The sequence below is a fragment of the Asparagus officinalis genome, chromosome 2 (assembly GCF_001876935.1).
Source record: "Asparagus officinalis chromosome 2, Aspof.V1, whole genome shotgun sequence".
NCBI classification, from domain to species: Eukaryota; Viridiplantae; Streptophyta; class Magnoliopsida; order Asparagales; family Asparagaceae; genus Asparagus; species Asparagus officinalis.
Genome location: NC_033795.1, coordinates 4073715 through 4089101, shown reverse-complemented (window position 1 = coordinate 4089101; position 15387 = coordinate 4073715). Strand labels below are relative to the sequence as shown.

Genomic DNA, 15387 nt, shown 5'->3' with positions numbered 1-15387 from the left:
AGTGTTGCGTTCAGGGCAACTTTGAGGACTTATCGCTCTATTGACGAGAGTCGATAAGGTAGAAGTGTTGCGTTCAGGGCAACTTTGAGGACTTATCGCTCTATTGACGAGAGTCGATAAGGTAGAAGTGTTGCGTTCAGGGCAACTTTGAGGACTTATCGCTCTATTGACGAGAGTCGATAAGGTAGAAGTGTTGCGTTCAGGGCAACTTTGAGGACTTATCGCTCTATTGACGAGAGTCGATAAGGTAGAAGTGTTGCGTTCAGGGCAACTTTGAGGACTTATCGCTCTATTGACGAGAGTCGATAAGGTAGAAGTGTTGCGTTCAGGGCAACTTTGAGGACTTATCGCTCTATTGACGAGAGTCGATAAGGTAGAAGTGTTGCGTTCAGGGCAACTTTGAGGACTTATCGCTCTATTGACGAGAGTCGATAAGGTAGAAGTGTTGCGTTCAGGGCAACTTTGAGGACTTATCGCTCTATTGACGAGAGTCGATAAGGTAGAAGTGTTGCGTTCAGGGCAACTTTGAGGACTTATCGCTCTATTGACGAGAGTCGATAAGGTAGAAGTGTTGCGTTCAGGGCAACTTTGAGGACTTATCGCTCTATTGACGAGAGTCGATAAGGTAGAAGTGTTGCGTTCAGGGCAACTTTGAGGAGTCCGGTCATTTTTTTGCATTTCTTGTGATTACTGCAGCAACCAAGGAAAGCAAGTTCTGGTCCTCTTGCATTTGATTTTTTTGGCAATTGATTTCACAACTTTCTTGTGAAAATCCGGCCCATATGATTCATAAATGAAAATTCAAGTTTAAAATGCCAAGTCTTGCATTAAGTCCAGCCCATTGGAGATTTTTAAAGTTAAAATCCAAGCTCTAAGTCCACCGGCCCATTGTTTCTTCCCATGTGATAAAAACTCAAGGCTGCAGCACTCAAGTCCATTTATTTTTGGGCATTCAAGCTTCAAATCCAACTAAAGCCTTGATTTTCATTTGATGAAAATCCAAGTCTCCAAAACAATGCAGCAGCTTGTGATTTTCGCATAAAAGTCCAATTCATTTTTAAGCAACCAAGTCCAAATCCGGTTCCTTGCACACATGTGATTTTCAACAATTAATTCTCTTATTTCTTCATTTACTCAAGGGTCTTTGTTGAGAGATGGGATTTTTGGGATTTATTCTTTATTAACCTGCAATTAAAGATAAAAGCAATTATTAGTGCTGTATTTATTCATATAAAATAGATAATGAGGGTATAAAATTGTAATAAAATGTGATTATCACTTCATAGGAACACAGTTTATACTCATGTATTTTTTTGGAGTTCTCGGGAAATAGTTTAACCTCGTATACCCGTTGGGAGGTAGCCAGGTTATTCTTAAAAATATTTTGAGTGATATTCTCCAGAAACTTCCTGTTGATGGTAGGGAAACAGTTTAAACTCGTGTACCTATTGGAGTAATATGATCTCTTTTTTGTTGGTAGAGGTGAACCCGATGATGGAGAGGAAGAATTTTATATTCTATCTCCTGGTCTCTTGTTTGTTGGTAGAGATAAACCCGATGATGGAGAGGAAGAATTTTATATTCTATCTCCTAGTCTCTTGTTTGTTGGTAGAGATGAACCCGATGATGGAGAGGAAGAATTTTATATTCTATCTCCTGGTGCAAAAGAAATTGGTAGAGATAAACCCGATGATGGAGAGGAAGAATTTTATATTCTATCTCCTGGTCTCTTGTTTGTTGGTAGAGATGAACCCGATGATGGAGAGGAAGAATTTTATATTCTATCTCCTGGTCTCTTGTTTGTTGGTAGAGATGAACCCGATGATGGAGAGGAAGAATTTTATATTCTATCTCCTGGTACAAAGGAAATTTGAAGTAGGATTTCTATTCAGAGAATCTGAATAAGGTTTGATCAATTGAGATTGGAAGCAATCTTAACTTTTATAAGTTTTGAGGCGCTCTTGACTGTTTAAAGGTTTGATCATTCGATTTGTGGACCTCTCGTTCATGGAAGGAATCGAGAGGGGATTTTGGCTTTGGTCCTAACTGTTTAAAGGTTTGACCAAGATAGAATTTTGTGAGGGAAGATTGATCCAACGAAGTGATCGAATCTCATCTCAGCAAAAGAGTATTCAGAAATTACCGTGGGAATGTAGTATTTATCACTTTGTTTGTAATGATCGGGTTATCCCTAAGAAAATTACATATAGCATTCTTCCGAGAACTTCCCGTTACATGAACCATCCACCCCCAGCTTTTCTTGCGAAGCTGGGTTTATCATCATGTTTAGCTGTATGATCGGGTTATCCTTAAAAGTACCATGCATGGCATTCTCCAGGAACTTCCCGTGAAAGAAAGGAAACAGTTTAGACTCATATACCTGTTGGAGTATTAAGGAGCAGTTTATACTCGTATACTTTTCGGAGTGAGATGGAGAAGCAGTTTATACTCGTATACTTATCGGAGTCAGGGAAAACAGTTTATACTCGTGTACCCAATGGAGTAATATGGTCCTTTACTCGGCTTGTTTCGCCGTTATGACGCCGGAGTCAATTAAGGCTTGGATTTTGTTTTTGAGTCCAAAGCAAATATTGGTGGGATGAAGAATCCTTCTGTGGTATGCACAGTAGTTTGGATCTGTAATCATCTTAGCACCCTCCTGATCTTTAATAGGCGGTAGCTCGATTTTATCATTGGCGAGGAGGTAGATGGCGGGAGCTTCATCATCTTGGAAAGAATACTCCTTTTGGAACCTCGGATCGAGAGTCGCGTTCACAGCGATTGTGGATGTCGTCGGTTGACCTCTCTCAACTTTCTTTCTTTTAAGAAAGTGTTCAGCCTGTTCACCACGTAGTTTTAACTCTTTCCAAGTGGTGGATGGTACGACCCCCAGGGCTTCCAGGACATCGATAGAGAAATTATTGTGGCATGTTTGCAGGATTAACTCCTCTGTAACAGGATCTCTGTAATTCATTGCCTTGTTACGGAAGCGCTTGACAAAATTGTCGACTGACTCCCCGCCTTTTTGTTTTTCATCCAGAAGGGTTCCGATTGATACTTCGGTGTCATCATCAAAGAAGTTGCTGAGGAACAAACTTTCTATGTCATCCCAGCAATTGATGCTCCCTGGCTTGAGCCGTCGGTACCAATCGAAGGCGGGCCCACGAAGGGTGCCAACGAATGACCGGACCATTAAAACCTCGTTTCCAGAGATCACGCCCAAATGAGACTTGAAATAAATCAAGTGCTGAATCGGCAAACTCTTCCCCTCAAACGGTGTGAAGTTAATCAGATTGAACTTCGCCGGGTACGGTATTGAATCCCATTCCCTTGGATAGGGACATGGAATACCCGTCTTCTTAACTTCTTGAGCCGTCATCAAAGCATTGATTTTGTCTTCAAGAATTGGACCACCCCCAGTGAGAGGTGCTATTGAACCACCCCCAATATCGTTATTGGGAGGATCCGTTAAACCACCCCCAGCGTTATTGCCATTGGGAGGTGTATCAGCCATAATGACTTCATCCACCTCTGGATCACTGTCATCTACAACATTCCGAGTGTGGTGGCTGGATTCAAATCGCTGATTGGACTCAGGAGGTTGAGGCTGTTGAGTTAACAGTTCTCTCATTTGTTGGATAGCCAACTTCATTTCTGTCTTCACTTCAGCTCTAATTTCTTCACGTTGTTTGGCTAGAGCTTCCTGAAGTATTTGAGTGAACTGATCAGCAGTGATTGTGAATACTTCTCTGATTTGTCCTGTGCTAGACATTGTATCATCAGAAGCGATTGCAGAACAAGTGTCCGAGAATTCATCCTCCGAGGACATTCCTTCTTGCATTCTTTTGTAATCTCTGCGTCTGATGGCTCCTAATTGGAGTCGAGACATCCTTTGAGCAATTCTTGGATTGACTTTTCCTTTCGGGGAAAAGTCGGGATTTGAGTCACTTGAATGCTGTTTAGACTTTCTTCTATCAGCCACGTTGATGGTGACTTCAGGGAATTCATCATCTTGGGCAGCTGATTTTCTTTTGCGGAAATGTCTCGGCTTAGGCTTCGATAATACAGAGATTTTTCGTGGGATGACTTCTCGTTTGAAACAGTCACATTCTGATAATGCTGCTTTAACGAGTCGCGCACAGGAACAATGAGAGTTTATTTCTCGAATAACTCTCTTTCGAAAATTATTCACAACCCCAACTTGATAATACGATTCATCGGTATGATTGCCAAAAAATCGTATCGTCTGTTGGCATGACCTCCCAGGTATGACGATATCATTTGGTGAATGCGTCTTCTTCTGGGGGTGTAAAACCTTGTTGGCATTCTCAGGACAATTTATTTTTGTCTTTGAGCGATCCAAGGTTATGTCAGGAGTCGCACGTTTAAAACCACCCCTTTGCGGGTATGGAGTCTTAACGGGCTCTGAATGCTGATTTTGCATAAGTCCAGACTTTGGAATCCAAACTTGGCAGAGTTTCGGTGGTTCTTTGGTCACCGTTTCCTTCCTCCTTTCTTGTCTTTGTTGTAGGAGAGCTCGGGCATGAGCAGTGTTTGCACGATGTTTTTGTATACGTTCTTTGAGGGTCGAACGAGTCCTTTTGACAATAGTCCATTCCTCCGTCGTTATTTTAGCAGAGATATGAGTGATTGGTTGTTGAGACAACTGAACCACTCGATGCCTCCTCGACTCTAAGTCCGCATGATAACGAACTCCGTCGGTTTGTTCCAAGGCCTTAGCTATTTGACGAGCGCGGCGTTGGCGTTGTCTCTGACGAGCTCTTTTCGTCAATGCCGGTGGGCTTTGATTTAATGACTCTTTACTTGGCGAAGAGTCATTATGAGCAGAGAGGTTGTGAGTAGAATCCTCAGCAACAATCGGGCGAGAGTCTTCATAGTCTTCTTCAATGGTGAGATCCTCTTGTACTTGCGAGACAATGAAGATCTTGAAGAGGATGATGAGAGATATTCCTCAAACTTGGTTTGGTCGAATTCGTATTCGACCATGGATTCAACTGGAATCTTGATGATTGGCTGCGACATGACGGTCTCGGCAGCGAGACCGTTGGCTCCCACTGTGGTCGCCAGTTTGTTTGCGTCGAAAGTTGCTCTTGCTGTGGAATTCATTATATCTTCGATCAATTACAATAAATTCAAAGAAATAGTCTTTTTATAAGACCTCTTTTACACAACAAAATGAAAATTATTACTCTTGAGAAACAAACGCAGGATCGTTGTTTGGATCGCTGCTTGCGTGGGATCTTTGCCTGTGCCGGGAGCGCTTTGACTCGTGGACCACCAAATCACAGATTCTGATTGAATCGATGAGGGGTTTAATGATTCTTCCTTCGTTTATCGAAGTAAGAATTTGAAGCGAATATCTTATCGATGTAAGATGTTCACTCTTCTAAAGATCAAGTCAGAGCTTAGATCTCTAGGAATCGCCAAAAGCTTCTTGAGGATGTTTGTGAAGAAGGAAGACTCTCTCTCTTGCTCTAATTCACCAAAACTCAAGGCTCTCTGCTCTAATCTGCTCTGGAAATGCTCAGCCCCTGTCAATGATGGCCATAGGGGGGTATTTATAGCCTCCTTAGACGATAACTGAAGAAATAGCTGGTCAATAACTGTCTCTTTAGGCGCGGCAGCTGATGCTGTCGCGGCTAAAGGGCGCGACAGTCGACACTGTCGCGGCCAAAGAGCGCGGCAGTCGACACTGCCGCGGCTAAAGGGGCAGTTACACCCACGTTCATACGTGTTTGAAACAGTTCTCCCACGACCTTTAACCACCTTTTTCGTGGTTTAACTGCTTTTCCACATCAGCACACGTTCTATTTCTGATACTCCGCCACGTGGACTTTAAATAATCATCAGATAACTGTATTATAACTGCGTGCGAGACAGTCTATACTTGTGTTCTTTTTTGATATTTTGGATGACTTCCTTTTGAGCTGTGTTTGGATATCTCTCAATATTTTTTGACGCCTACAGGTGTGTCCTGATTAAGACTTAGAAACCTGTGTATATGTTAGCTTAAAAAAACAAGAGAGTTAGGATGGGGAAGTTAATGTTCATGTGGTCGGATAAGACTGTTGATGTATCTTCCAGACTAGAACCAGTGAACCGTTTCGCACTGGGGTTAGTTTGTTGGGCCAAGTGAACCGTTTCGCACTTGGTCAGTGAAATCGTTTTGTCACCCGAGTTTTGCTTGAGTTCGAACCAGGCCGAAATCGGATTTCGTGTAGTCCTCTCACCGAACCGTTTCGCGGGATTGGATGCACGTAGAGGATTTGTGAACAGTCAGTTATCCGATGACAGGAGCGTTGACTCTGTGTGAGATGTGACCAGTGACCTGTTATATAATGGCTAGTAGTATGATCTCGTTACTTGGATGATTAGTCTGATCATTAGCTACATGACCTCGTTACCCGATCGATTTTGGATTCTTCTGATTATTATATTCTAGTGGTGGATTTCATTTAGATTATTACTATTGTTATTATTATTGTTCTTGCAATGGTCATACGACCGTTTCTACTTTCCTTGTGGGATCTTGCCGTGTGCCATGCACCCTGATGTACACCTGTTTTCTCTGGTGTACGTCAGATTTAGAGGACGGACAGGTCCACGATGATGATACATTAGAGCAGGAGTATTCCCAGCCAGAGTGTCTTCCAGGTGGAACAGAAGAACAGACGGAAGCTTAGCCTTTTCTTTTACGTAATCACTTATGGACACTAGATTACTTATGTAGTACCTTATCCTTTAGTCTTTCGAGGAACTTAGTTATTTTGTAGTACTACCTTCTTATTTTGTCGGACTATATATTTTCTTAATTTAGTTGGACTGTTTGTAATAAGGGCATGATTGACCCAAACTTTGTGTCTCGGATGATATTTCAGTTGTGATATGTATATTTTCTGTCTGTGTTGTTTATTATATTCTCGCTACTATGATCGGGGACATGTGCCTTTGCATTGTATTATTTCCAGACGCTTAGCGTATTGGATTCAGGAGAAAAGAAAAAAAAATAGTGTATATTTCTTCTCAATCTAATACGTCGCAGGCTTGTTCACGTTCCGATTCCCCGGTATTTTGGGAAGCGGGGCGTGACAGGTTTTGGTGGTGGCCCACGCAGGTCACGGTCCTGGTCACAGTCCCGGTCACGATCCCGATTTTCTACCAGTGAGAATATAATGAATAATTTAGACGCATATCATATTTCATCCGTGAGACTATACTTAGCCCTCATCCCAGTATCTTGACCAATCTTGTTTCCGTCCCTACCTTTTCCAATTTCGATTTTGATCTTGACTTGATTTTTCCTACAATAATTTTGATCCTTGTTGCCTTCCCTTCAGAACCATGGTGGGTATACGTAGCAATGGTAACCCGTCTAGTAGTGATGTCCCTCCGCCCGAAGTGGACCCACGCCAACTTTTGGCAATGATTCAGGGACTGGCGACGAATCAGCAGCATTTGGCTGGGCACTTGCAGCAGGAGCCTCACCAACCTCCCCCTCGTACAGAACCTGGTGTTAGGGAGTTTTGGTATATGCGACCTCCTTCTTTCTCCGGATCCGAAGGACCTCTAGCAGCAGAAGAGTTCCTGAAGGTTACCGAGACTATCCTTACGGTGATCCTCATTGCTCCTGCAGAGTGGGTAGACCTTATGGATGTCCAGCTCACAGATACGGCTCGAATCTGGTGGGTTGCTGAGAAGACACACCTGGAGAGGCCGATTCTGTGGGAAACGTTCACGGATCACTTCAATAGGAAGTATTTTCCTCAATCGGCCCGAGATGAGCTCCTGCGTAAATTTGTCGAGCTCAAGCAAGGGGGTCGATCAGTCGACGAGTATGAGGCCAAATTTTCTTCTTTGAGCCGATATGCTCCCCACTTGGTTACAGACCCCACTATCAGGAAGCACCAGTTCCAGAAAGGTCTGGATAAGTATATCAGATTGGCTTTGGCTGGTAGGGCTCTCGCGACTCACGACGCCGTATTGGATGCAGCACGCGAGATTGAAAGCATGCAGAAGGAACCAGAAGATTCACACTTGATTCAGAGTAGGACACCAGCAGCTCCGACCCGGAATGTCGAGCGTCGAACCCGCAGAGGCAGCAGCATTCTCAGCGTCAGCCATTTCATCAGAGTCACCCTTATCAGCGCCCGGGAGTGCAGACTCGCGGCCAGCCTTCGGTGAGGTGTTCCTATTGTAGCTACCCTGGTCATACTCAGCAGGATTGCCCCAGGCGTCTTCATCTATGCTTCAGCTGTGGGTCCCCCGACCATATGAGTCGAGATTGTCCTCAGAAACAGCAGGCTCGTTTGCCCCCACCTCCAGTTCGAGCAGCTCCTCCAGCTCCACCTCGACCTGCACCAGCAACATAGCCTCAGCACAGATCCTACCCTCGAACTGGACCTCTCCCTCCACAGCAGCATCTTTATCAGGAAGCACACAGGCAGCAACCTCAGCGACAGATGTTCATGATGTCAGCCGTAGAAGCTGAGGCGAACGATCAAGTTATCACTGGTAAGAATTGTTCATTCTTAGTTTTACTTGCATATGAATTTTTCCTTATTTAGCATTATCTGATGATAGCATGATAGGAATTGTTATGAGTACTAAGTTTAGTCGCATTTACCTCCTCCTGTAATAGGCAAGGTCCTTGTTTCCTCTGTTCCGGCTTTATCACTCTTTGATTCTGGGGCTTCCCATTGTTTCTTATCTCGTCGATTTGCGACCGCCCACTCTCTTCCTATAACTCCTCTGACCACAGGCTGGAAAATCAATACTGGCAGTGGTGTCTTAGTAGCATCCAGTGGTTATGAATCATGCCCTGTAGTCATCTGCGGGAGAGAGCTCTTTGCAGATTTCCTGATGATTGATCTGCCTGTAGGCATATAAAATTGCTTATAGGTCCCCTAGCATAGCTCGGCACAAACCGACGAGCCAACGAGGCGACGAGATCGACGAATCGCACGGAAGCGACGGAATGAATCCACCCGCGTGCAGAATCAAGCTAATGAGTTGAGGAATCAACGAGTCATCCAACCGAGAGCGGACTCGGACGAATCACGATCGAATCAAGATCAGTTTCGGACTCGAACTCAGAAGCGGATTTACTGCCAAATCAGGGATCCAACTTACTGCCAAATCAGATCATCAAATCAGAGTCTCAGGTCAACCGAAACACGAACAAACGAGACAACGGAAAACGACTCGAAAAAGTCGGAAAACACCGCCCGCGGGGGCTCGGCCAAAGCCGAGCCACCTCAAGGTGGCTCGGCCAAGGCCGAGCCACCATGATCCATCTGGTCGTCTAACACTTGGTCCCGTCTATGTGGCTCCACAATTGTGCTTGAATTTAATTTCTATTAGCTCTTTATGCATGGCGGGCCTGTTTGTCTCATTTTCTTCTGATACTTGTATTGTGCAGGATCCACAGACGGGCAAGACGGTTGGGGCGGGTCGTAGGAGGCACAAACTGTATTTTCTGGAATATCTTCACCTTCCAGAGTCCATACGTCCACGTTCTCTTGTTGCTTCTCTTTGTTCGTCAAAACCCTCTACCTCGCTTCCTGCCAATTTATGGCATAGACGACTTGGTCATGTGTGTAATAAAAGGCTGGAGAGTCTTATTCAGTCTGGAGTACTTGGTCCTGTATCATCTAGTTCTAGTATTGAGTCATGTGCTGGTTGCAAATTGGCTAAATTCACTGCTTTACCATTTAAAATGAGTACATCTGTATCCACTTCCTTATTTGATTTAGTACATTCTGATATTTGGGGGCCAGCTCCTTTGCCTTCTTCATCTGGCTACTTATATTATGTTAGTTTTATCGACGATTTCTCTCGTTTTACATGGGTTTACCTACTTAAGAATCGCTCTGACGTACTTACTGCTTATCAAGCCTTCACTGCTATGATTTTCACTCAATGGCAATCTCGTATTAAAGTTTTTCGTTCTGATTGTGCCAAAGAGTACCTATCCTCTGCCATGCGCTCTATCATGTCCTCTCATGGGACTATCTTTCAACAGTCATGTCCCTACACTCATGAGCAAAATGGTGTTGCTGAACGCAAACATCGTCATATCCTCGATACTGCCCGATCAATGCTCATTTCTTACTCTGTTCCTCGTCGTTTCTGGGCTGAGGCTATTCTCACCGCGACTCATGCCATTAATATCACTCCATCTAGCTCTCTTTCCGGTGCTACTCCTTATAGTCGTGTTTATACTCATCCTCCCCGTTATGATCTAGTTCGCGTTTTTGGTTGTCGATGTTTTGTTTTTCTGCCATCTCACGAACGTGATAAATTGTCTCCCAGAGCAGTTTCTTGTGTTTATTTAGGAATTAGTTCAGAACATCGAGGTTATCGTTGTTATGATCCCGCAACTCGTCGAGTTCATATATCTCGTCATGTTCAGTTCGAAGAGGATTCTCCATATTATTCTACTTCTGATGACTTTAATTTCCTCCACTCTACCGATCATGCTTCCCCGTCCACTGCATCACCCACTTCTTCACCTCAATTTTCCTTTCGAGATCTCCCTGACATCTCTCCCTCTCCTTCTGTTGACTCTTCCTCACCTGAGTCTTCTCTTACACCATCTAATCCATATCCTGTGGACACAACTCTCACTCCAGAAAATACTGTTGATCTTCATGCACCTGCGCCAGCATCTCCCCCGCCTGAGGTTCCTCTTGCTCTTCGTCGAGGCAAACGCCCACATGTCATGCCTGCCCGGTATGCTTCTGTTACTTCTTATTCACCTATCTTTCATAACTTTCTTGCTGCCATTCATACTATTGTTGAGCCAAAGTCCTTCCAAGAGGCAGTTCAAATTCCAGAGTGGCGACAAGCTATGGCTGAGGAATTTCAAGCATTTCAGCAAACTCATACCTGGGATATTGTTCCCTGTCCTCCTGGGATCTCTCTTGTTGGCAGTAAATGGGTTTATAAGGTCAAGTTTCGTCCTGATGGCACCATTGAACGTCGAAAAGCTCGTTTAGTGGCTAGAGGTTTTACTCAGCAACAAGGTATTGATTATGAGGAGACCTTTGCTCCTGTTGCTCAGATGCCCACTGTGCGTACTCTCCTTGCGGTCGCTGCTGCTCATCGTTGGCCCTTATACCAGATGGATGTCAAAAATGCTTTTCTTCATGGCTCTTTATCAGAGACCGTATATATGCAACCGCCTCCAGGGTCAAATATTCCTCCGGGACATGTATGTCTCCTTCGTCGTGCTGTTTATGGTCTCAAACAGGCACCCCGCGCTTGGTTTGAGTGTTTTCGCGATGTTGTGCTCAAAGCGGGCTTTATAGAAAGTCATCAAGATGCTTCTCTGTTTGTTCGCACTACATCGCGTGGCAGGGTTTTATTACTCATCTATGTAGATGATATGATCATTACAGGTGATGATATGACAGGTATACAATACGCAAAATCTCAGTTGCAACAACAGTTCCACATGAAGGATCTTGGATCTCTTCGGTATTTCCTTGGTCTAGAAATTTCTCAAGGCCCGCGGGGTGTATTACTGTCTCAACAGAAGTATCTCTCAGATATTCTAAATCAAGCTGAGTTAACTGATAATACAACTGTCGATACTCCACTCCAGCAGAATGTCAAACTTTGCTCTACTGACGGTGAGCCTCTATCTGATCCTACCCGATATCGACATCTTGTTGGTCAGTTGGTCTATTTGTGCATCTCTCGACCAGATATCTCTCATGCTGTTGGTATTGTCAGTCAATTTGTTAGTGCCCCACGTTCTGTACACTATGCTGTCTTATTACGGATTCTTCGGTACCTCCGGGGTACTAGCACTCGCTCACTTTTGTTTCCTGCTACATCTAAGTTAGAGCTTTGTGCATATTCTGATGCTGATTGGGCTGGTGATCCAACTACCAGAAAGTCTACCACAGGTTATTGTATATTTCTTGGTGATTCCCTTATTTCCTGGCGAAGTAAGAAACAAGATGTTATTGCTCTTTCCAGTACTGAGGCAGAGTATCGTGCAATGTCCACAACAGCTAAAGAGATTATTCATCTTCGTCGCCTTCTCAGTGATTTCGGTATTTCTGTTACGACTCCTACTCCTCTCTACTGTGATAATAAGAGTGCCATCCAGATTGCTAATAATCCAGTATTTCATGAAAGGACCAAACATATTGAGATCGACGCTCATTTTGTCCGTCACCAAGTTATCAAGGACAAGACAATTCTACTTCCTCATGTTTCATCCGCTGACGAGCTTGCAGATTTCTTCACAAAGGCCTTACCTGTTCATCGGTTCCAGTTTCTTGTACGCAAACTCACTTTGTTTGATCCAACATGAGTTTGAAGGGGGCTGTTGATAATAGTGTATTGTAGTGGGTTTTAGTCCCACATTGCTTGGGAGAACAAACCTCACACTCCTCTACTTGTATAAATATATGTGCACACTCAATATTCAATTTAAGGGAAATTTACCCAAGATTCTCTCTCTCTCTCTTACTTTAACAGAGATAAATTGATGTGTTATTGCACATAATTGTACAGATTTGCAATTTGAAAATCCAAATTTTAACGAATCTACAGTATCGGTTTCTTCGACACAACCGAAAATAATCTAGCTCAGCTAATTCATCAGAAGAATGAGAATAAGGAGGCATACCTTTTGGACGAAGAGATCCTTCCCCGCCAGCCTAGACATTTTTGGAAATAGGCATGAAACTTATCAAAGTTAGTAATTGTGACAAAAAAAAATTTAAATAAGTATTTGATAAAATTCTATTGCAATCACTTACTGGCCGAAGTATAGCAGTTTTGGACGGCGTAGTGATAGCCTGCACCCGTTAGGAAATTGATTAGTTATTTTCTATAATAAAATTTTCTCTCTTGAAATATTGCACAATATTTTATCCTGCGTTTGCGTTTTCAGTATTCGTTAAACACTAAAATGTAAGTAGTTCACGTTAATTCTACTGATATGTTTAGTAAATATTTTCTTACAAATAAAAATTAGCTGACAACTTCGGTGCTCCAAAAAATCAATTTTGGAGTACCCATGGCACAAATGGTAATTAGTGTCCGATATTGTCGCTCTCTTATTTCCCCATAAAACGCTATGATCGGTTTCGTGAAGTACCACACCCAAATTGGTAATTTATTTGGTTTTGAGGGGCAGTTATATTTAGATTATTTGCCACCGTCTTCCTCATGCCGCCTTTATTTCCTGCAATCACAACTGAAGCCACCACAGTTTTCAATAGAATTTTAGCCTCAGAATCTGAAACCCACTTGCAATTCCTACAATATTCCTTGATTCCAAGTCATCAGTTGCTTACTCCTCTATAGCCAACTAATCTACAAACGAAAACCCGTGCGCAGCTCTAGAATTCAATCTTAATGAGCCACTTGCTGGATATGTGGAATCAACTCCGAAGCAATTTTGGGTTCCTGGACCCATTATCATCGGAGCAGGACCATCTGGCTTAGCCACTGCAGCTTGCCTTCAAGACAAAGGTGTGTCCCTTCTCAGAGTTGCTAGCCTTTCGACCGAGCGCACGCTCGATCCTGAACCGGCCCCGATCGTCCCGGCTCATCGTCGCGTCGAGCGAATCGAGGACCGAGCCGTAGTGACCGCAGGCTTCACCGAACCGGGTCGCGAACGGCGCGGTGTTGGCGTTCATCTCCTGCTCGACGAGCTTGACAATGTCGGGTCCGAGAGACTTCACTCGCCGGAGCAATTGGTCCCGCGGGTTCGCCGGGGAAGCGCTCTCGTCGGCGATCCTCGACAGAGCGAACGACAGATACACCGCCAAGCACTCGCCGGCCTCGCACCCGAGCGACGCCCGCTCGAGCTCCGACGCCCTCCGGTTCAAAACGCTGAACCGGACCGGGACTCCGAACCGGCTTGCCAGCGTGACGATCTTGTCGCCGATGATCTTCAGGTTGTTGACAGTGCTCGGAGTATTGTACGGCATAGTTGGGTCGCAAACGGCAGTTATGTTCACTAGCAGCGTGAGCGAGCGGTGACGGGATCTCTCAGAGACGGCGTTAATCAACAGAGCGTACTGGACTCCTTGGCTTAGATCAAAGTCGACGATGTGGATCTTCGGGTGATCTCTTGCCGCGTCGAGGATCGCGAAGTTGGCCGCCACGTGGCCGAGTTTGAAGATGGGGGAAGCGTCGTAGAGCATCTGGATCGCTGTTTGGTGTTCTAGACTGCAGAGCTCCGAAGCCGGCGGGGTTAGGGTCGCCGACGGCGGCGAGTTTATGCGCGCGATTAGAGCGGAGATCATCATTAAGGCCAGCCTTTGGTCTGGGTCGCCGCGGGGGTTCCCCGCGCGTTTTAGGGCGGCGAGATTCGCGGCGGCGACCTCGAGGTTGCTCTCCGAGATCGCCGGCGCGGTTTCTAGAAGCAGTTGCTTTGATGAGGCTGGAGGATTCGGAGAGCAGGAAGCGGAGGTTGAAGACACGGGTCTCGTCCGGGGGTAAGAAATATTGATTGAAAATTACAATTTTGCCCTTTAAATAAAAATTAAATAAAATTATATTTTAGGAGCACCAAAGCAAGTCTCTAAAAATTATTGTATGCCGACTTGTCTGAAGATTGGACGTGAATAAAGACAAAGAACGGACGGCACGAAAATTATTCCCATAAATAAAATTTTCAGCGGTTATTTGTTATTATTTTTTCTTGCAGGAAAAGATTATCATCAAATGATCAAGGAATTAAATTCATTATAATGCTGGGTATTATACCTGAGAAAAAAATTGAAAAAAAGAGAAAAAGATCAATAGCTGACAAGTAAAAATTTGAGAGATATTATACCTGATTAATCTGAAGTACAGATGAAAAGGCAAGGAGAAAGAGAAAAGATAAAAGGCAAACAAATCGAGCCATTTTCTTCTTTTCTCTTTTAATCTCTCAACTATCAAAAATGTTTTTGCTTCATTGCAACTATCTGACCCCTGTATTTATAAGCAGACAACTTTGTTTATGTACATTCACTTGTCCAAGTGTTAGCATTTTATTTGTTCATTTTCATATACACAAAAATAAATGGATCTAATACCGAATGTTTAAGGGACCCACTTGGAAAAGATAGGCTTAATGTAAGTATGGTTTTTCTTTGGGTGATTTCTCATTTTGGGTCTGTATATGAGTTTTCTTTTTTTTTTCTTTTTTTGTCAAAATGGATTGCCAGTTGTAATTTGTAATTAGGACTTTTTCTATAGCATGTAATAATTGTTGCTTTTGGATTTAGGTTGGCAAGATGGGCAAAAGATGAATCCCAGCAGAGAAATTAAACCTGGAAATAAGGGAGGGATCTTTGTAGAATTGTACTCATTTCCATATATGGCTATTCTTTTATGATCCCTTGGAGGAGA

General features: G+C 43.8%; 1 protein-coding gene across 1 annotated transcript in view; it reads right to left on the bottom strand.

Annotated features, from left to right (window-relative positions):
- Positions 8269–15387, bottom strand: part of LOC109829709 (scarecrow-like protein 8) — an 8283-nt gene continuing 1164 nt past the window's right edge. Inside the window, exons 2-3 of the mRNA XM_020396750.1 lie at positions 13503–14431; positions 8269–8469 (exon numbers count right to left, since the gene is read on the bottom strand). Of these exons, the coding sequence (XP_020252339.1) occupies positions 8269–8469; positions 13503–14431 (1130 nt within the window). The remainder of the gene's footprint in view (positions 8470–13502; positions 14432–15387) is intronic.